We start from the raw sequence: 24,592 nt of genomic DNA, 5'->3' as shown, positions 1-24,592 counted from the left end.
TACAATTTCTGTAAATGAAACCATACATCCTGTAAGCTTTTGACACTATTTCTGTCATATGATCATTAAACATTAGCCTACTGTCAAAGGTGATTCCAAGCTCTTTATACTTTTCTCCACGATTTAGGGTAACTACATCGATATTATAATTGAAGATAATAGGTTCCTGTTTTTTAGTATACGAAACTACAAAACATTTCTTTTTATTTAGTGATAAACGATTAGTGTTGCACCACTCGACTACAGTATTAATGTTGGTTTGAAGAATCCTACAATCATCGATAGTGTTAATTTCAAAAAACAATTTCAAGTCATCTGCAAATAACAACTTTTCAGAAGATATATGTTCAACAATGTCGTTAATAAATAATAAGAACAAAAGTGGTCCCAAATTAGATCCCTGGGGAACTCCAGATGTCGGCGAATATATTTCTGAATAGAAGTTACGATATCGTACTGATTGCACTCTACCAATAAGGTACGACTTGAATAGTTTAAGTAATGACTCAGAGAAGCCAAATTGACGCAGTTTGTCTAGGAGAATAAAGTAATCGATCTGGTCGAAGGCCTTAGAAAAGTCCATATATATCGCGTCCACTTGACTTCTACTATCGATTAACTGAGATACGTATTGGGAAAAACAAGCCAGATTCGTCACAGTCGACCTCTTCTCAACGAAACCGTGTTGGTATGGTGTTATAAAAGATTTCACAGATGAATAAATCAGCTTATACATTACTGATTCTGATGTCTTCACAAAATTACATAATAAACTTATGGACCTGTAGTTCTTTACATCAGCTTAATCCCCAGACTTAAATATGGGAGTAATGCAGGATTTTTTCCAAAGTTCTGGTACCTGACAATCTTTGAGAATAAGATTAAATATTCTAAGTAAGGGAGTCACAAAGATATATGCACAGTCCTTGAGTAGAAAGCTAGGAATGCCATCAGGACCGGATGTAAATGTGTTCTTACAGTTTTTTAAGGCCAAAAGAATATCTTTTTCAGAGAGTGAAGTGATAGCAACTGAAAGCTGAGCTGCTGTTTCATTCGTAGTGGAAAAAGGAGCTAAACAATCGGACTTTATATAAACATTACTAAAATGATGAGCAAAAGCGTTAACTATAGCTTGTGGACATGATAGTTCTCTGTCATCATAGCGCATTAAGCCAGGAATACGTGTGCTACCTTTTTTGTTATGAAGAAACATCCAAAATGACTTAGGATCTATAGAAATACTATTTTCAATTTTGCGCATGTACATTCTATAAGCATTTTGAATAAGCACTTTACATTTGGAACGATGGAATTTAAATAAATTATAGTAATGAGCAGTTTTATATTTCTTATACAGTTTGTGCAATAAGTATTTAGTGCGTATAACATTTCTTATTTCCTGATTAAACCAGGGAGGATATTGTCGACGGTTAGTATTCAATTTGATTTTAAATTTAGGAACAGCAAGATCAAAAATTTCATGGAGTTTGGCATAAAAAAGAGAACAAATTTCATCAACGCTACCATCAGTATCTAGGAAATCCCAGTTGCAAGAGTAAAGCATATCATAAAGAACTGGAAAGTTTGCCTTTCTAAAGTCATATTGTTCTAGATTATTTATAGGGAAAGATTGATCAAGGGGAGTTACAGATTTTATAACTATACTAAGAGAAGGATGGTGAACATCATCGTCGACGAAACTGAAATCAGAAGCCTCTACCTTACACTCGATATTAGAGAAAACTAAGTCTAGAATATGGTGATATTTATTTTGCACATTATTATGCTGCTCTAAATTAAGGAAAGATTGGAAATTATTTAGAGATAGAGTAAATTGGTTTATTTTACCCAAGGTGAAATCCGGAATGTTAAAGTCACCACAAATCAAAATTTTACTATTTTCTTGAATGTCTATTCTACTTAGGGCTTCAAGAAATAGTTGAAATTCATGTACTGATACCTGAGAAGGTACGTAAATGACAATAAGAATTAACTCCTGCTTAACACTCAACAATTTAACTCCTACAACATTTATAGTCGGAACAATATCCCCTAAATAAGAAAGATCCAGAGCAGATGATTTCAATGTATTATTAATACCTAAAAGGACGCCACCTCCTCGAGAGACGCCCATCGCTTGAAGATCCCTGTCTTTCCGATAGACAACAAAATCATGCGGAAGAAGTTCAGTGTGATATTCTACTAATATTATTATTAGTAGAAATCTGTGGTTGCTCTTCAACACCAAATACGATTAAGTTTTGTTTTCGTTTTTGCCTTTCCATTACTTCGTTAACCATTTCTTCAAATTGATTGCTGGGGCTACGCTGGTTTCATGAAGCGCGGACCGAAGAGTGGCTAGTTGAGTGTCAAAGTCTTGTTTCAGTTTCTCTATGGCAGTGGTTATAATTAAGGCGTATAATATGCACACATTTTTGGTAGAAATATGCACCACTTTATTAAAGACTTGCAGCTAAATATGTAAAACATGCATATGCAACTATGTAATACGTTTTATAAAACAAAATGACATTTTTAATTACTTATTGTAAAGTACAGGTCTTGTAACGTTTATTTTGCAAATTAAGAATTCAAATTATAATTAAATTAGGTAAGTAGGTATATAAGAAAAAGCTGTATTTGTAGTTTAGCTATAATTTTTATTAAACCATTGGATTATTAAATGATTTTCAAAATTTTCCATTAAAAATGATTCGCGCTTGTCACGCAACTTATTTTTTTCAATGAAAACGATTTCTCAACATCGACAGATTTTGAGAAATTACAATTTTACAAATTCTCCTTCCAAAATTTTACTTCCAAGCGACAAGGCATTAAAACCTACATATCTTGGTATTTGCTTAACAAGGGTACAATTTGAAATTTTCTACAAAAATATGCATAATTATGCACAAACAACAAAATCTTTCCATAAAAGAATTCGCACACAAAGCGTGGGTTCCGATTATGGTCAAAATTTATTACGTAGAGAGGTTAAAATACCAGGTATGTCATCACAAATATCACAGCGAAAAAAGCTGAATTTTTGATTCGATATTTTAATGTAACATCAGAGCGATAGATGAACAAAGCCGTGGTCAACGAAACAACCAGATATAGAATAAATTGAAAAGGATCCGATTAACCTCCAGTAATTTTGGCAAAATATGTAAAATGAAAGAGAAGACCCCATACCACAAATACAATAAAAAACATTGTTTGTGTTGATATATCTGCAACAAATAATGTAAGGAAGGTTTTGACTCGTCCAATTAAATTGGGTGTGGAACATGAAAAAGCTAAAACAAAATTTGAAAATATGATCGGGATAAAATTTTTAGAGTGTGGTTTGTTCATAGACAGTAATAAACAAACATGTTTTAGGGGTTTCACGAAGCCATTCAGAATAGTTTTATTACTTTTGGTGCCTAATATAGTGAAAATGATGAAATTTTATTAAAAAAGTTTAATTCATACATGTACCAAGTACGGGGTGACTCCATAGAGTCGGAGAGCCCATGACACATGTTTCATTAAGTGTTTGACGCACTTTGTAATTTTACCTGGTAGTTCCAATAGGAAATAGTTAGGAGTAAATAATGAACGGTCTGCCTGACCTACCCTGGGACAACAGGCACTGCGCATAGGGAAAATGTGCGAAAAAATGTTCCAACAAAAATAGTTTTATTCATATTATTCATATTATTCATAAGCCAACAAAGACATTTCAATAATCGAGTTGATTTACTATAAAAAAATAAAAATGGGCGACCGTTTGGAGGGGGTTAATTTAGAAGGTAAACCACCTCAAAATTATATTTCTAAAATAAAAAAAAAGTGTTTGATTCACAGTGAAAATTTAATAGCGTGTTCATTATACGTATTAAAAAACATATCAAAAAGGCCGACAGATTGGTGGGGGTTAACTTAGAAGCAAACCATTCCAAAGTTGTATTTCCATAAAACCTGAAAAAAGTATTTGATTCACACTGAAAATTTAATAGCGTGTTCATTATTCATATTAAAAATTATGTGCAAAAGGGCTGACAGTATACCGTGTCACAGTAAAACATGAATGTATGATGTATTAAAAAATATCATTTATTGAATAGGTACAATATATTGAAAAATATAGTCATCTTAAAAAAAATTCAAAACTCAAGTTTGATAAAACAGTTTTTTCTCCTATCAAATAATGTTTATTACCCTTCTATTGTTTTTTTTTCCACCTGATCTGTTCCTATTTTTGCTGTCTCTTTGGCTTGAATCACCTTATCTCGCTCCTGTGCAGATGTTTATTCATAAATAGAAGGGTAATAAATATCACCTGACAAGAAGTAAATACTTTTATGGTAATCTTAGGATTACAGTCTCAAAAGTTAGGTCGGCCACTTCTATTTGCCGGGACTATTATATTTCTGTTAGGTACGAACTACTGATAAGATAACCTTTCTAATAATTATAATCCTATATTTGAACACAATGAGAGTTAGCCCACCCACAGCAGTAAAATGCCCCCTGAGCCACCTGCAAGTGAACGTTACCTCACTCTAAGAGAGATTAGAACTACCTACCTGCAGAGTTTGGGATCGGGGCGGGCAGGTATAATTCTCAGTGTAAAACTTTCAATGATTAAGTTCAATTAAACATACTTGTAATTGGTTGAATATTAAGCGTCCTTTATTAATTTGAAAAAACATAATTACTCAGCTGTCATGCAATATTTCTTACTGATCTCAAGTTGTGGGAAGTTTTATTATTTTTAAACAAACTCAGTTCAACTGTATACGTTTGGCGTTTTAAAACTTGCATTATAATTTGTTGAAATTGTTATAAAATTTTGATTTTCTTCCAAAAATTTAGATATTTAAAGAACAACTAAACATGGATTCATACACCACAAGTGTATGTACAAGAGTAACATATTCAACTCATTCTTTTTTTTGGTGAAGATGATATGCCAAATTTTGTTTAGCGTTTTACCATCTAAATGATAGTCTTACTATACATACAAAATTTGATAACAACCGGTCCGGCAATTTCGGAGATTCTCAGTTTAATAAAAATCGGTACACATAGACAGACAGACAGACAGACAGACAGACAGATGGAAAAGGGAGACCACTTTTTTCTTATTCTAGGTGTCATGAAACCCCGAGAAAACATGAAAGCGACAAGATATCTGATGGATTCGATTACTATACTTCCTTAGGAAATAAAAACGTCAACTCATAACTAAGCTCAGATTAAATGCAAAATACAAATTTAAAGCATAGAAACATAGTTTTAGCGTTTTTAATAAACGCATATCCAAATAAATTTTCTAGAAAATTATTTAATCTGAAACATCTGAACTTAAAGATAATAATTATTATTCTGTAAAAACTAATATACATAAATGATGACTTCCTACAAGATAACTAACGTGAGGGTAGACTATTAATTGTTGATTAGTGATTGCCACTGTTTACAAGAATTCCTCTTCTTTTCTAATTGCATCCATACCTCTTCGGTTTGGACGAGAAAGAGTTCTTCCTAATAATGAGAACCAATCAGGACGCTGGTAGCCTTAATGTGGGTTAGTGGTGGGGGTGTTTCAAAAAATTGGTTAGGTCTATATAAGCTCTTCGTTGTACTTGGGAGTCACAGTGACACGAATGTGCCTAGAATATCAACAGCTACTTCAGGAAGAGAACCCAGAAGACGCAGAGATGTAAGTAGAAACATTCATAATAATATGTACTTACGTATACATATCAATTTGCTTATTTTTAAATATCTATGTTCTTTTTTTCAGGGAATCAGTACCAGTAGATCTGAAAATCCAGATCCTGAAAGAGATTATTGATGACATGCGTCATTTAGACATCCAAGAACGTCAGCGAGTGAAGATAACCCTTATCAAGCCCCAGAAGAAGATAACCGCCCATTTCCACTGGTGGCGTGATCTCAATCATGACGGGAAACTGTACACAATTCATTTAAAATGGGGAAGAACAATTAATGCTGCAGTCCAAAGAAGAAACTAAACAATGTTTCATAATAATGTATTTTTATAAGATTAGATTTTTCAATAAATTGTTTTAAATAAATGTTTTTTTTTAATATATTCCATCAATTTCTTTGAGTGACTACACCACGCGATAGTGATCAATTGATCATTGCCTCTCAGTTGGATTTTGTAAGTCATCTTCCAAGAAACATTGGCTGTCGCATATACTGTCGATTGTCAACTCCGGACCAAGTTCATATTTCGTTACATTGCTACCTGGGGTGCCTCAACTCCTTTCATTATTTGCGTTGCAAACTGATAAAAGCACCCACTGTATACTTCGCATAAATTTTATCTGTCTTTTTTAATTCCAATTTTAGCATCGGTGCAAATAGAAACAAACATGAAGTTACATAAGCCAGAAAGTAGACATGTAATAAGTAATAAAGAAGTTAGACAAGGCAGAATTTTATAACGCTAAAAAATTATGAATATCATGAAAACTGGATTTCTAGACACGATTTTGAAAAATTTGTCTTATATAAAACTAATATGTTATAATTAAGGCGCAAAATATGCGCACATTTTGGGTCAAAATATGCACAACTTTATTAACGATATGCAGCTAAATATGTAAAACATGCATATGCAACTACTTAACATGTCTTATAAAACAAAATGACATTTTTAATTATTTGGTGTAAAGTACAAGTCTTGTAACGTTTATTTTGCAAATTAAGAATTCAAATTAAATATAATTAAATTAAGTAAGCAAGAAAAAGCGGTAAAGTTATCATTAAACCCATAAATTAAATGATTTTCAAAATTTTCCATTAGAAATGATTGGCACTTACCACGCAACATATATTTTAACACTGAAGTAGTATATTTTACGCCAAGGTAGTGAAGCCAGTCATTATAGACCAAACAAGATAAGAGCCCGAGACGCGAGTGGCGCACTACAAAATACAGTTTTGAAAAATTGGTCTAAAGAGTTTAGACAGTACTTCCGTCGCTTTCGGAAACATGACGACTGCATGCTTATTAAGTTTTTTTTTCTCATTACATTTTTGTAGCGCGGTATTTTAAAAAAAATTTGCGACGACGTCATCAAGATTTTTGCAAGGACAGAAATATCAGGTTGGATAGATGTAGTGTAATAATAAAAATAAAAGTACTGTGTTCCCAAATTTTCGGAAAAATGAATTGGGTCGTCTTGAATATTGATTTAAAATCAATAAAATAACGAAACAGTTTACTCACGTATGTCATGTATATTAGCAGAGGCGACTGAAAATCATTTATGAATAACCATTCTTAATTTAAGACAACAAACGGTAACGCTTGTTAAGATTGTACACGTGAGAGTCGAAAAGAGAAACTGCAAACAATACCGATTGGTCCTCCAGATTTTTTTATCTCTTCGACTTCCGCTTATTGTATAAAACATTGGATTTTATTTTAGTTTTTGATGGTGTAATTCACAATTGGTTCATTATAACTTGTCTATTCACGGAACCTACTCAGTGCAACAAAACAAATGCCCGTCTGTAATGTTAAAGTAAATATAAATAAGCATGCTACACCTATGTTTCAAACGAGTTTTTACTTTACAAAATTTTGTGTCTATCAAATTGGGTTGGTGCAATGTAGTACAACAGGGTTGTATCTCCAAATTTTCGGGAAAATAGAGTGAGCTTAACCAATAAAATAATTGACTCATTCATTAATTTTTTTGAGCGACCTGCTAAGCAAATCCAAAAAATATGAATGAAATGATAAATCACAAGTACAGACTCATCATATTTTGTACATTTTAGAAAGGATTTATTCGGCAAACTTTTGAGCTGACGTCATCTCATTTTTTGGAGGTGATAAGTAAATATTATTATTATTATTATTAATACAAAAATAAGGATGGAGGTAAATTAATTAATTAATTAATTAATTAAAGATTTATCATGCTTATCGTAACTGTAAACCATCTGCAAGATTTCAAAGCATTCGGTTTTGTAGATTCAAAATTAAATTGCGAAATGTTGTTTCATAATTTTGATTTTTTTTCAAAAATCTGGACGTTCCGGGTAAAAACTCGAAGTCATAAACTACAAGTGTAGGACTATGTTATTTTATACAATTTGAAACCCATTTACTATGTACAATTTTGAAGTGATGTCATCGTATTAATGGTGGGGATGATTAGACAAATTTTGGTTAGCAGTTTACCATCTATATAAAATTCCTAATATAAATACAAAATTTGAAAACAATCGACGCAGTACTTTCGGAGATTATCTGTCTAATAAAAATCCGGGACGGCAGACAGACGGACAGACAGACGGACAGACAGATGGACAGATAGACGGACAGACAGACGAACAGACAGACGGACAGACAGACGGACAGACAGACGGACAGACAGACTACTAGTGAATAATTGTAGATTACATAAGAAGAGTGGTAAAGAGCCTATTACACACGACCTCGAAGTTTACAACCACGAGCGCAGCGAGTGGCGTAATGCGAGGTAGTGTGTAATAGGCTTACCACTCGAGTTGTGTACTATACTTTTTCTACGACTACGACTACGACAACGAAAAAATAAAGTTTCAAAAAAAAAAAAAAATTAAAAATACAAAATCAAATTTTATTTATTCAAATTAAAATTTCAATAATTTCTGAAAGCGTGCCTCCAAATTCACTTTCTGAATCGCTCATCAAAAATATGTAAAATGAAAAAGAAGATCAATACAGCAAATACAGTAAAAAATATTGTTTGTGTTGATACATCTGCAACAAACAATCCACGGAAAGTTTTGTCCCACCCAGTTAAATTTGGTATAGAACATGAATAAAAAGCTAAATAAATACATATATTTTGATTAAAAATTTATCATGCTCACGGTAACTTTAAAACTTCTGCAATATTTCCAAGCATTCGGTAATGCATTTTCAAAATTAAATTGCAAAATGTTGCAATAAAACTTCGATTTTGTTTTCCAACAGTCTGGATGGGTAAAAACTCACCACGGGTTCATGAACTACATGTTTAGCGTATGTTATTTTGTATAATTTAAAACCCATTGACTTGGTACAGTTTTGAGATGACGTCAGAATAATGGTAGGGATGATTAGACAAAGTTTGGTTAGGGTTTTACCATCTATATGATATTCATAATACACATATAAGTTAGAAACGATCGATCCGGTAGTTTCAGAGGTTACCTGTCTAACAAAAATCGTCACTGACGGCGGACAGACAGACAGACAGACAGACAGACAGGCAGAGAAGCAGAAGGACAGAAACGGGAGAACTATTTTTAGGCTTCACGACACATCGAGAAAAATTCTAGAAATATTAAAAAACAAAAACTTATTCCTCTACAGTCTACACCCTTGTAAGGTCAGGAACGGAGTAGAGTGGAATGGTAGCGTAAAAAGGATGGAAATTAAAATGGTAGTGACTCCATTTCATCCACAATAATTTTGGTATTTTTGTATTTTTTGTGTAAACTAATAAATAATGTTACTAAGAGATCGAGGAGGATTCCATAATTAACGTTAACATTAAAAACTTCTTTCTTTTGTCTACAAGTAAAACTATATGACCAACAAGATAATTTGTAATCAATCATCTTTGGAATTGAATCCGTATGTCTTCCCTGAACTGATATGACAGATATTTTTGGAAGGTATATCGTGACAAATTATAATAATGTGATTCGGCTAGAACCATTGTAGCAATGTTACGGAAATTTTTGATAACCGAAGCAAGAACTTGTCAATAATATGGAAAAATTAACGTTGAGAACAGCAGAAAAAATTAACGACATAAACGATAATAATGCAGAGATGTGTCATGTGATTGATAGAGTTAAACGAAAAGTTCATTTACGCTTACAACCAAATGGACAACATTTTCAGGTTTTATTGTAATTTAATTTCATTTATTTAATGGAATTAATTAACTAGGTACCAATTTTCCTAGTAAATTCGCACTTATTTTACTAAACTTTCTAAACATCTCATTAAAAAGTGTTCGTTCTCCATGTTTTAGATTGTCATTATTTGACATTTATCAATGTGGTTTAATCACCGACATACTGTCTAAGGACGACTCGATTACAAATTATTCTAATTCGCCAAACACGTTCACTTTTATTGTGATCTTGTGAAAATAACACAAACTGTTTAGGTATGTTAAGTATGTTCTAGTATATAAGATTTTTAACTATATCCACTATGAATCTCGGTTCGTTGGATTAAAATATTTATTTATTGCTATGAATACTATTATTTGATTAGTACCGTCGTCGAGACACCAGGTTCAGCCCCGATTTCTATTCTACATTAAGCGCAATCATGCAAATAAATTACATAATGATATCTTCGAATCTTAACTTCATGCCTTTATATTATTATTAATAGTAGTTTTTGTTTGTGTAGTCTACATTAGTTAAATGTGTCAAATTAGTTTTATTGTTACTATAAAGATTTATTATTTAGTTTGATTTTAGAGTTGGCGTAAACATGTTTTATTATGTTATATAGCACAATATTATAGTGTAAAAAAACTGTATTAGAATATTTATATTGACAATCCATATTTACAATTATCTAGTTTTGTCTTGTAAATGAGTTACTGTGAGACGATGAAAGATAATAATAATAATTATCATTATTACTTCAAGTTTAGTGTTAAATGTTTTGATCGCCTAGAAAGCAAAATCAGTTAACTATATATAGCAAAGAAGTGCGACCGTTTCAATCAATATTAGTTATTTAATGGTTATTTCGCAAGATATTTTACAGAACGCAATTGATTTACGCTATACAATACATGCAGTTGAATCTGAATTTGCGGCACGCATGTCGCGCGGAGATTTTACGGCAGTGATTGGGGGCAGCCCGCGGACGGAAGCGGCAATTTAAGCCTCCGTTGTTCCTCATCAAAAAGCGTTTATGACCCCTTTTGATTACAATTCGAAAAATCCATATCCCATCAAAATGCCACTAATTTGTTGGAGGCGAATGCGGCCTCAGATATAGAAGTAGGGGCGGGCGTCGGGACGCCGCACATGCGCACCCCGCCATCCCCCGAGCGCCGTCAGGACTCCAATGGCAGGCGCCAGTTCGCTTTCAGTCAACCCTTAGAACTCTGGGGCGAATAAATCCGGTCCGAGGGTGCCATTGCCAAATTTTGCAGTACTGCCACAATGGCACCGACTGTCAGCTGTCTGCTCATGCCGGCAAGGCACAAGGACTAGGCACATGTGGCACGTCGCGAAGAGTTAAGACCATGCCTTTGGACGAGTCCGATTCCGGGTGCGAGATGCTCAAGGACTGTTAGTTTTTCGGTTTTTCGTTGCTATGATCGGTAGATTTCGGTAAGCGACTTGACTGTGATGTATTCGCCTGACAAGATGATGGGGTCCAAGGGACCCACGGGCTTGCACGGGCCCATCACCTCGACCGGAGCCTGTTTCGCGGGAAGATATTCGCCCACTTACCGGAGCCCGGAGCCCATGGCGCGCCGGTGTATGCCGAATCCGTCGGTAAGTTTACATCATTTATTATTAACTCTATTGACACGACTGTTTATATGAATGTATAAGCAAAGTGTGTGTTAAGTAGGATACCAAAATCGTGTAAATAGCGTTATGGATAACAAAATAACTTTCCATTTCGTTGCCTTTTATGCTAAGGCATTGCTTACACAACTTCAAACCCTTAATTCGTTTCAAAACGACACTATTTGCATTTTATACAAATGATTATCAAATAATCACATAAAAGACGCAAATTTTACACCTCTTTTTTATTTATTATTTTTATCTAAATGTTGCAATATAATCAGGAAAATGTAAAGTATGCTTTTTGATTTTTACAAAAACTATTTACAAAGTGTTTCAAAAACATGAAACAAACAAACGTCTAAGAAAAATATTGGTGTTCGAGTATCTCAATAGTTGCTGTCTTTTACATAGCACACATTTTTTTAAACTATAAATGATATAAATAATGAATAAAAAACATTGATGAAACCAAATTAATTCAATTATCGTACTACAAAAGCAGCTTGATTTTGATTTGTTAAAAAATATATTACTCTTGTTACTGTCAGTCCACTGCATCATTTGTTAAGTTAGTAGTTCTTGTGTGCGCTATACAGTGTGAAAAGTTAATACAACAATGAATATTTTATTTTTTTTTTTTTATGAAAACGCTGGACGACTTTAGTTATTATCCGTATAGGTAGATTTATTTTTACATCGACGCTGAAACTAGACCTGCTTCATCCCACAACTGAATGAGACAGATGTTACTGTCACAAATTATTCATAAGTAATTACAAGGCGTACATTTTTTAAGTGTAAAGTTGTTGACATTAAATATTTTATTCAAAATAGAGGATAATGGAATTGTTTTTTTATAGGTGTATTTAAAGTATCAGTTTTCATGAAACAACTCGTTTAAATTATTTATCACACAAAATGACTCTGCATTTGTAAGAATACTTATATTTCTGGTTAAAAATTAATTTGAGGTACGAATTGATAGTGAGAGTGTAAGGGAATGTCACATGTGCTTTACTTAACTCTTTCCCACAGTGTCTTTTAATTTCAGACCAAAATAAAAACGTGCTTCCTTTATTTAATTGTAATTTTTATTACCTATATTTTTTTAACAAAATGCATACCTATTTTTATTTCTCAAAAAGAGTTCTAAAACGGCTACTATTATTATTATAGAAATAGATAAATCAAAAATTTACTCTGAAATGGTTTAACTTACAACCACATCTACTCTTGAATTATATTTTTTATGTTAAGCACAAAAAATCGTGATTTTGTTATAGTGTTACACAAGATTATTTTAAAATTTATTTGCGTCGCATTAATGTAAAGGTGATTTATGTATTTGTATCATGCAAAAAGAATTCCAATTAGTTAAAACAGAACTGGCGAATGTGTAAAATTAAGAAATATAAATTTACCTAACAATTATTTGCAAAGGTTCTTCAGAGTTTTTTTTAATATTATTAAAAAAATTGTCAATATCAAATTACTAATCGGAGTTTATTGTGTTGTTTTTGAATAAAGTAAATAATGTACGTGTTTTAAACTTCTGTGTTTATCTTAATAAAATTTATTACGATAAATTTTTAAGCAAGTAAACAGGTAAAAAATAAAAAAATAGAATTTTGGACGACACGCGTGTGGTCTCTAAAATATATAAGATTCGTTCTCAAAAAAAGCAAACAGTTTTGTAGTTTCACCGTATTGTAGTATATCGAGTTAAAATTTACATAGTGGCATTTGTGAGAAATATCATTAAAGATTTTAGCTAGTAAGATTTCAGTTAATTAAATATTATTCTATGAGATATTATACGAACAAGATCATAGACGAATAAACTGTTAAATTAAAAGTTAACTTAAAAAGTCATGAATGCTAATTAATATTTAATGTGATCTAAATAATACATTTTCTAGGGCGAAAAAGCAACTTAATTTTTAAATTTCATATAGATGCACCGTCTGCGTAGATTATTATTTTTCAACCAGAATTTTCGTGATAGCTATTTATGGTTCTTTGAATGTATTATATGATATTTACTTTTGAAATCTGTACTAAAATTACAGTTTATATGCATTTTCTTACTAATAAATTTTCACTGAATGGAACGGAACACCTAAAATATTGTTTTTATATTATTGTTTATATCAACAAAAAATATTAAACTGTTCGACACATTTCATGAAATCTCATCACTAACAAATTCTGTTTGGTTGGAAAAAGCATACATTATTATTTTATGCAATTATCAAAAACGTACTTTTTCGGTCAGTCCTGAAAATCAAAAGTAGTTGATTTGTGTTTAATGTAGAAACGAACAACGACAAAAATGCTTCGAAAAAACATTATAAATAAATTAATGCAAACCAATTTTATAAAATTAATTTAATGTTGAAACGACCGTGTTAAAATTGTATCTATATGTAATTCGTTCGCGAACGGTCTTTGATGTTCTCGAATGGTTTTTAAATATCGCTACACCTGGTCAAAAAACCTTATTCAAGTAGTGCAATTATTTTATTATGTATTTAATATTTATTTATTTATTAAAAATATATATTTCAATATACGAATAATTGTCAACACTTAATTTCCTTACTTCGGAAACACATGTATGTCGGAATATATTTTTCATAACATATTTTTTGCATAATAAAATAAAACATTGAATAAAATTTGACCATTAGATCTGTTATTTTCTTAGCGAAATTTCAATGAAAGTAAAATTTAACTAACAGAATTCTGAAATTAGGTATTACAAATTGTACAGACACAGAGAATACATAAATTATGTAATGACATTTTAAAGTAAACGAAATTGACTGTCTAACAAATTTGTAGCAAATATGTACGTCTAAAAATGTTGCACACTAGTTACAGAATGTAGATACCAACACACATGTGCATTGATTTGATATGGAATTTGTAGTTGTGACATCGGAATAAGAACACACACAGAGGCATGTATTTTGCGCAAGAGGTTAAGTCAGAAAGCAATAATAAAAATAAAAATAGTTACTGAAAATAAAAAACCGATGGGAAAGATTATAGTAATGTACCGTCCACGAATCGATAAGATTAGAACTCGGTAGCATTGTTTCATGTATTCTCATTTCATTATATTTATAACAGCACTTTCTAGACGACGTGTAGTAAACCAATTTGATGCCGATGCGATGATGCAAAAACTTGTTAATTTATTACCAAGTAAAGTACAATAAAATACTTGAGAGCACTTAAAAAGTTGAAATTTACAATTTAATTCCATTTGAAATAATGCCCCTCTATTGCAAGGATGGGGAAAGGGAGTGAGCACGCACTTAGTGGGGCATAATAAGTTAAAGAAGAAGAGATCGTAAACATGGGGAATTATTCCGATGAGCCTGTTATCTTCACTGTTTATTGGGATTACGCCCTTAATTTATTACGGAGAATTACCCCGCCAGCCATTTAGCATAGCAAGAAGTGTCTCGCTGTAATTTCATCATTGTTAAGAGTAGAAAATGCACGCCACAATAATACACGGTTATGTCTAGTGGATACGAAAGCTTTACTTTTAATGAGGATTTTTATGACTCATGTGTGGTGTAGAATAACTAATGAAGACCGTTACAACCACAAAATATTTATATATAGTTTTAAGTCTGATTAGTTTAGACGCAAGGGTTAATAACGTGCCACCAAGAAAAAACGACGTCAAGATAATGGTCGAATGTGTTACTCACCACCGTGACCATCAAGTTTAGCTGCCTGTAGTACAAGCATTTCATTAGAAACTTACTGCCAAGCTTCAGTTTCGCCTCAAGTGCCAAGATTTTTGCACTGTGATAGAATCTTTGCGTAAAACGAGTATCCTGCAGGTAATTATTTTAAAAATTTTTGACCAAAATCGAAGACCGAATGTACACTTGACGTCGTTTTCAGTTTAGAATTTTAATGCATCTAAAATACACAATACAACAATACACAGTGAGACACTGAAATTACCTTTATATAATTAATATAAATGCCACTATTTTCTCCTTTGATGCGTTTGTATCAAAATTGTAAGGGACAGTGTTAGAGATAATGCATAAAGGCGTTCAAAACCACTTTTGACTTTTCTTTATCTTTATTATTTGGTTTTCAAATAACGAAAAAACTAAAGATTCTTTTCAGCATTTTTCATCACGTATTTTTCAAAATCAATGTCTCTATTTTTTAAGAAAATTTCGTACCGCAGCTTTCATCACCGTTTTCACCTTACAAAACCCTATGTGCTACTAAGGAAACATTGGCATTTTTTTTGTCGTAAATGCATATCTCATTTTCAACAAAAGAAATCGACATGTTTTTCACTTAACAATGTAGAGCTTTATAAGTCGAAAACAGTGGTGAAAACCGCGTTCCGAAATTTCCATAAATAAATGAGGGATTGATTTTTAAAAATGCGTGACGAAAAATTTCACCAAAATTAGGTAAACTGTTTATATAGAGAAAGCTTATCTACTAGTCAAGCGAAATGACCTTTAAATCATACATTCATTTCACAGATTTCGTTTGGTTTATGACTCAAAAAAATACTTGCAACATGGAAGTATATATTTACAAAAGAAAAATCCCTAGTAAGATCATACTATATGGTAGTACGAGGGCAGAAATTCTTTCAAATAACTTAATCACAAAGGAAAACTCAAACTGTTTACAATGTAATGATATATGTTTTGCAGAATAAAAATACTTCATTAAGGCAAAATGGTCAAAATGTGAAATCGTAGTGGAGCGTGCAAATAATGACAGAAATTTTCTTGTTCGTATTTTATTTATAGACAAAATAATGTCAATTTTCCTTAAATGCTGAAGCCAACAGACAAAATTATCTTATACAAGAATATCAAAAGTCAACATTTGGTCATCTGATTATCGCACTATTTTTGTTAGCAATTCATCATTTAACCGGGGCCGTTTATTTAAATTGGAGGAATAATTGGACCAGCGATGTTGAAAATGAAATTTGGCAACATAACGATTGTCCTGGGCATTTTACCCGGAAATCGGACTAGCTATTCCCAAATCATTGAATAGGTCGTGGTGGTGTAATTTGGTGGCCTGCAAGGTCACCAGATTTGAGTCCAAATGATTTTTGCTATTGGGGTTATTTGCAATACCTTCTGTATCACATAGAACCTACAAATATTTTATTTTTGTTCGACAGTCAGTGTAGATCTATTTGAGCATCTCATCCTATATTCTTTTTTGTATTTTTTCGTTTTTGGAAAAACTTATTTCTTACCTGCATTATATATATATCTACTAAATTGTTAGTAAAAAAATCTCCCTAAATCATCTTCGGTACTTTCATTTCATTCTGATAAAATTTTTAACTCATTATGATTTAAATGTCTTTTCAAGTGGCTCTCACATGCATACATTGAATTTTGTTCTTCAGTAATCAATAATAAATAATTAAATGATGATATATAAAATGCAAGATTGGGTTTGAAACCCTTTAGAATATTCCCGAAATACATATACGGTATAACATCATAACAGGTGTTCAGTTGAAAAAGTCATCAAGTTGGCGTTGCTTTTGATAGAAGAAAACGTTGTGAAAAACGTGTGTGTTTTATTAATCTATACTGTTGTGTATAACTGATGTGATAGAGTTGCTCAAAGACGTTAATTTTATTGTATAAAAAGATATTTATGTATTTTTTAAGTTTCACATCAAATGAAAGGTTCATTTGATGTGAAACTCATAACAAAAAAACTTTTTTTTAATAAACTCTTTTCGATTTTTAAAAACAAACATAGCAAATATTTTTTGTATATTTTGGTAGGAAAGAATTTGCCGAGTACATATCAAAATGAAATAAACAAAAATATGCAGTATTTATTTTTATTGATGAGTTTGGACAATAAATTAGCCTTTAGATTGAACTATATACTACACTGTATATTATAAGCAAATGAGAATTTAGAGTCATGAGTGAACTAGTGCGAGTGATACTGATCTCACGAGCTTATAATGGCATTGCATTCACATATGATGTACGACGTTTTATGCTACAGTAACAGCTTTTACATAAAAGTAAGATGACTCCAAATTGAATGCTTATTTAACCTGAAAAATTGTAATGTCGTATTATTTTGATTTTATTAAAGGCACTTTACAACAAAATGTCGGTTAATATTGCTACAATTGATAAACTAGATTGATAATGGCATATTTTAGGTTACAGTGTGATTAACACTAATTTCAATGGTGGTAGAAGCAAAAACTCCAGAGTTGTTATTTCTATAATACATATTAATTGATGTAATCTTCATCTACTGGTATGTAACCTCTGTGAAATCTTAAACACCACCTCTGTCGGTGTATAGTGTAGCAGAAGTTCGCCTATAGCAGTGGCCTGTGTAACCTTCCGGATTTGACAAGTTTAAATAAGTTGCTATTTGCTTTCCTAATACTACAAATTAATATTTTTCAATCCGTTACACCTACGAAGATCTATGTAATATCTTATAGTCTTAAAGGCCACGGTATAAAGTTGGTATCGAATTTAAATACTTTATATGTTTTCATTAAAACGCTTGTATTATTATTAATATCACCAAAAATCAAAGATAAACATTATCTCGTGCTTCCATCATAAATTATTTAATTTCCTTTGGTGTCAACGTTTTGGAAATTTCCACTTCATATTCCTCAAACTCTCAGAAAACGAACGTATCTAGCATATTTTTAAATGTACCTTAAGTGGTGCGAAAAAATGGGACCCTAATTTCCGTCTGTCTATCTGTCTGGCTGTCCACCTGTCTGTGTCGAATTTGATTAGATATATAATCTCTGAAACTATCCAAATGACTATTGTCAAATTTATATGAATGTTAGTTAGGAATATCATGTAGACGGTAAAACGCTGACCAAAATTTGTCTAATCATCCCCATCAAAATGACATCGCTTAAAAATTTTCATAATAAACACCATTTTAATTTCATAAAATAATGTATTTCTGTACTTGTTGTTTATGAATCAGCCTTGAGTTCCCCTTGCCATAGCTTTTCACAAAAAAAACTGCTTCAACTATAACTTTTGATTGGTGCATAAGCGGAAATAACGATCATTATCCCCGTAATATTACTAAAATTACTACAATAAAACTAATAGCATTTTTTGTTTATTACAACTACATGGAACTTAAAATAACCTTTTGACAAATTTTCACAACTTGTGCTATTTAAAAGACTCACATTATTATAATTTTTCTTTTTTTGTCTACTAGATATTAACAGTTGGTGAAAATCAATCTCACTAGTTCTGAATTTTTTCAATAAAAGACACACGGAAATATGTCTGTCCTTCATACCACGTGACACTTCCGGTCAATCAACAATTGGAAAAAACGCCGATTCTCAACTCTCCCTCTTCGTCTAACATATACAAATACATAGCTTAGAGCTTTCCATTTTATGATCGTTCGCTTAAGTTGATACTTTTCTAAATATCTACTTACTTTAGCAAAAACCTAGAGAACCTTTTGTTACAATAATTCTCAATCGCCATGCACTGTTCTCACAAAAACTCGATTTGTCTGTCGCTATTGCAAGATCGTAAGCAGTCGGATTTGTAAATGCGCAGTAAACGTTTTATTGAATATTAGACATCGCTCCGACTAATTGCACTATTTTAATGTTACTGGCTTCGAAACAAAGACATCTAACTGTCGAGCGTATCGTTAACGTGGGTTTTTTACTTTGTCGTGCTATGAGGCAATAACGTCTGGCGGCACAACATAGAAACGGAGCTTTTGCAGTACAAGTGGCAAGCTTTCAAACCGCAGATCGACTCAATAAAGTTGGAATCGTTTGCTGGGGATCGAACGCACTTCAGTTTATTTTTATTATTGAACTCTACGGCGTCCTGAAAGAAAGAACTAACGTATAGCCGCAACGTTTACTTTATTCGCTGTTTTGTAACGTCGGTGATTGATCACGGTATGTCGAACATTAATTATGTACGAATGCAAAAGTGTGTCATTATTAGTCTAATATTAGATTTAAAATAAATATTTCAATAGACTGACACACTGAGAAGTATGCACTTTTTTCTCCAACTACTTGAAAGTGAGTTGACGTACAAAAAAAATATATTTAGAAGATGTTCACTTGAGGGCCAGTATGGAAATAATTAATGACGGGCAAACTGCCTTGGAGCATTTATGATAAAGGTGTCAAAAATTATTGTTCTTATTGGTTTCCTTGCATTATTTTTTACGTTATTGATTTAAAAAAAATACTGTTCAACAAAAAATAATTTTACCTGTATTTATATTTAACAGTAACAGTAATATTTCTTTTAAACTTTTTGGCTTTTGTAGGCACAAACCACAATGTTAATTTGATTTTATCGTGACAATGATGTGACAAATAAAATGAATCTATCAAATACGGCATAACTATTCCCAAGTGAAACCTAAAATTAATAGCCTGCTGTGGAAGACTGATCTCATAATAGCATGCAATCCAGGATTCAAAAAATAGCCACTGGATAGAGAAAATACAATCATGACAGAAATTCTGTGAACCTTACTAAAGGGAAAATGAAATGATGTTCAAGAAGAGCACAGTTTCGCGATATTTTTGTAAATTAAGATTCAGAAATGAAGCAAATATGAAAAATGTTCTAGCATCATGTTTTGCGTGATTTTCAATATAAAACAGTTGCCTCATTTTTCACGACACGCGTTAATTAAATTAATGCTTTATACGTAAAATGATAATTTAATTTTTTAGGAAACAAACATGTTACAGCCCAGGTCAGTGGCTGTCTTATTTTTTCGAGTACAGCTCTGTTGATACGTTAAATTAAATAGTAGTTTGTAACTTCTGTTATTGTACAGAAATATTACATTTGAAAATTATATTTCTTCTACAGGAAAATAATAATTCAATAATATTATTTTATATTATAAGTGAAAGAAATGCTATATTATAAACACCTGATACTAATCTCACGGATTTATAATCACACATGATACAGAACGTTTTATCTGACAGTAGCATTTTTACGTAAAAATAAGAATAAGATGCATCCAAATTGAAAGGTCATTTAACCTAAAAAATTACTTGTTAATAATATTGAACTTTTGTCTCCTAAAACAGTTATATAAACTACCCCAAAACGTAGTACGGTAACATAAAAGAATTTTATACCGTGCACGTTTTTTGATTTTCTAATAGATTAAAGCACCCAAATGACGTCAAAGGGGTTCGTTAATAGCCGAAAGTGGTTCAATGTCAAATTAAAATTTCTCGTATTTCGGGAGGCGTAAGGACTGCACTAACTTCTTCATAAGACATTTTAACTTACAAAAACTCGAATTGATTCGAATTACAGTTGTTGTGAACATTCGAACTTCAAATATTTCGTGGTTCGTGTCACACCAACCCATCACCAATCACGACAAAATTCCCCAGATTTAAAAAAACCCAAATTTCAATTAAATTTTGCCAAAAAACGTGCGCGGTAGAAAAAATAGTATAAATAACTCGTTCATAAGGCCATTGTGGCACTCATCTTTTATATAACTTTCGGCTTCGGCGATCGTTCTATAAACTTGGATTCGTGCCTTAATATTTGCCTTATGAAGCTCGTTTTTTAATATACTATAATTGCAAATGTTAACTCATTATTGAATGAAAATATTACAATATGATACATTAAAAGAAAAAAAAAATACACGGGGTGCAATTTAAAAAAAAAAGAAAGAAATGGATAAGAACAATTGGTCCAAAGTTAGTTCGACAGAACTTTCCCCGCTCTTGAAGTACAGTCCAACAAATTCTGCTTCTTAAAAAAAAACATGTTTTCTGATAATCTTTATATATGTATTAAAAACCAGTGGTGTAACTGACACCTTAAACCACCTGCGCCGTGGGGACGCAAATTCCAAGGAGGTTTTCCGTTCCGTAGACATACGGACAATATGAAATATATTCAAAGTAAATAACCACCGGAAAAGAGTGTATTATTAACAGTGTACATGCTTAACTTCGATTATTTATGTTTATACATCGGAAGAATGTCACGTAGATATTTGTTTAATTTGAATTAAAAAATTACAAAAGGACTAAAATTATTAATTAAACACAATCGAACAAAAAGTTTTGAATATGATTATTATTATTCTTATTTGAGGTTGAGGTTCTTAATTTGATCAATAAAAAATTGGTCGAAGGCTATAAGTATAATCCGACAAATCCAGCTCTTTAAATAAATTATAAGACTTAATTTTACGATTTGTGATGACCTTTGTAAAGTAAAAACCAGCGGCATTAATAACCCCCCCGCAGCCCCTGCGCTGTACGGAAAATGTAGAATACATTTAAAGCACATAACTAACGGGATAAAATGTCCTTCAGCACTAGGTAATGGCAATCTGAAATGTTTATTTATGTTTATATATCAAAAGAATGCCACGTAGGAATTAGTTTGATTTCAATGAGTTTGTCTTAACAAAACAGAGGACTAAAATTAATAATTAAACCACAATCGAACAAAATATTCAGAATATTACAATTCTTATTTCATCATTATTACATAAAAACGTGCGTATTCTTCACATTTTCGAGAAAATGGGGTAACTCGTTCTTAATTTGATCAATAAAAATTGTATTACCAATGCAACAAAAAAAAGCTAAAGGCCAAGTTCGGCATCGAACCCACGACCGCAGGTCTCACGGCTTCGCTACAGGTGGCCTTCTCCCTGATATAGCCACTACGTCACGCAGACTTATATCCCTTGTTGGTAATAAAACTATTATATCTTGCAAATGTTTTTGCGAAAATTTGAACGTTTAGCGAAAAATCTGAAAGCGGATTCGTACACTACAAATATAGGAGTATATTTTTCTATAACATTCAAATCATTTTAAAATAAAATTCATTGAAGTGACGTCATCAAGTTGTTAGTGGGGAGGGTTAGCCAATCTGTCCAGCAGTTTAGTAGCTGGAGCGCCGTAAAATCTTTACAGCACGAGATTTGTATAACGTTTTTTTAGCCGATAAATAGGTAATTAATAAAATTAAGTTGAATACTTAGAGGGCTCAGGATTGTCATTCTGTCATTGATAATTGAGGTTATGACAACCACAATAAAATAATTTTTATATTTTTAATTTAAAAGTGAAAAATCATCTTGAATAAACAAATAACTTTGTAAATAATACTTTGGTAGATAATCTTCATTATGGCAAAAAAATTTTATTTTTTAAATAAAAGTGTTTCTCGATTTTTTTACCGCATTGCTGCAATATTTCACGCATTGTTGACGTAAAAATTAGCTTACAGTTGGTGTGTGCACGATTGTAAAGGTTGATTCGCAATTCAAGAGGTCAAAAATATATTTAAAGCAGATAACCAGCGGGGAAAATGGTCTCTCGACAATAATAACTTCAAATGTTTATATTTATCCAGCGGAAGAATGTCACGTAGAAATTTTTTTATTTGAATGAGTTTGTCGCCTCACAACAGAGTACTAAGATTATTAATTAAGTCACAATCGAACAAAATGTTCTGAATATTATCATAATAATTCTTATTTTTTCATTATTAAATAAAGACGTATTCCCACATTTTCGAGAATTTTATTAAATTTATTTTATCTAATAAAAAAAAGTCGCCCGTGAGTTTCAGTTGGTCGATCCTGGGTCGTAAGGCGAAAACATTACCACTGCGTCACGCTAGCTTTAACTCGGTTACGTGCTATGTCCGTAAAGAACAAGGCGAATTAAACATTAAGCAAATATAATAACAATAGACAAAATCAACATAGATTCGTAAACCACAAGTACAGGAGTATATTATTTCCTGCAATTTTGGTAGTGTTAATTGTGCAATATAATGAGCAGACGACATCATATTGTTGGTGGGGATGATTAGCCAAATTTTGCTTATCATTTTACCATCTGCATGATATTCCTAATATACGTAAAAAATTTGGCAACAATCGGTCCAGTAGTTTTGGAGATAACGTCTATAATAATAATCGACACAGACGACAGAGAGACAGAAAGACGGACAGACCGACGGAAACGGGAGACCACTTTTTTTCACACTCTACGGGTCATGAAACGTCAAAAAACTGGCAAGTCTCCCGATGGTCTTGATTAAAAAGTAAAATAGTTTATATTTTTAAGAACATAGAAACCAAAGTCTAGAAGGTTTAAATATCATGCATATTTGCATAGCAACAATGTTACGAGTGTTTATCTCCCTAAATTAATTTTTCACTTATGGTATCTCGTATAAAAACTTACAATGGCAGTAAATTAATTATATTATTATTGTTTTAAAGAAAGTGTCCACACGAAATTATTAATTACTTCTTCTTTTAACAATGTCTTTTTCTACAAAGATTTACATTGAAAATTTGTATCTATTGCAGTTAAAAAAATATAGAACAATATTTTGAAGTGATTAGGAAGGAATCAATAAATAAGTTACAGTTAGTTCACACCTAAAATTATTACAGATAATACCTTTGGCATTTTTGAAGAATTTGTCTGCAAAAATTTCCTATATAGAAAATGGGCAGTGGAACAGCTGAATTTGTATATTTCACGAATCGTGAGCCATTAAAGAAAATTTGAAATAACAAATTTTATATAAATGACTATTACTCCGTACTTTTCCACTCCGACTTGGAAACATCAACTACTTTTACTCTAAAATTATGAAATCTGGTAAATTAGGTAAGCTTATTCACAATGGTTCTCTGCGATGCTCATTGCGACTCCGTGATAAATAAGCTTGTTGTTATAATAAGTGCACCTGAACCTAGCATCGGAGCAATTAACCCTCAGATGGCTAACTCAATAGTCCAAAGAAGGTTAGTTTTTCTTCTGAATTTTGATAATTATTGATTTAAAATTAGAGTGCTCAATATTTGCGTGTAAAACGATACGTCTATTTCGAGTAGCGCCTCTACTGTCCACTTAATTAATTTTCATAATAAATGTTTTTGCACAATTAAAAAA

At 31.9% G+C, this 24,592-nt stretch overlaps 1 protein-coding gene across 1 annotated transcript in view; it reads left to right on the top strand.

Moving 5' to 3' along the window:
• The first annotated feature begins 11,444 nt into the window (after window positions 1–11,444).
• LOC135128439 (inhibitory POU protein) overlaps window positions 11,445–24,592 on the top strand; it is an 88,069-nt gene continuing 74,921 nt past the window's right edge. Inside the window, exon 1 of the mRNA XM_064055347.1 lies at window positions 11,445–11,547. Coding sequence (XP_063911417.1) covers window positions 11,518–11,547 — 30 coding nt within the window. The 5' untranslated portion in view covers window positions 11,445–11,517. The remainder of the gene's footprint in view (window positions 11,548–24,592) is intronic.

This window comes from Zophobas morio, unplaced genomic scaffold (assembly GCF_036711695.1).
Source record: "Zophobas morio isolate AGI-343-1 ecotype UQ-CSIRO unplaced genomic scaffold, CSIRO_AGI_Zmor_V1 ptg000012l, whole genome shotgun sequence".
Classification (NCBI taxonomy): domain Eukaryota; kingdom Metazoa; phylum Arthropoda; class Insecta; order Coleoptera; family Tenebrionidae; genus Zophobas; species Zophobas morio.
Note: the sequence above shows the minus strand (reverse complement) of the source record. Positions and strands in the feature narration are given on the sequence as shown.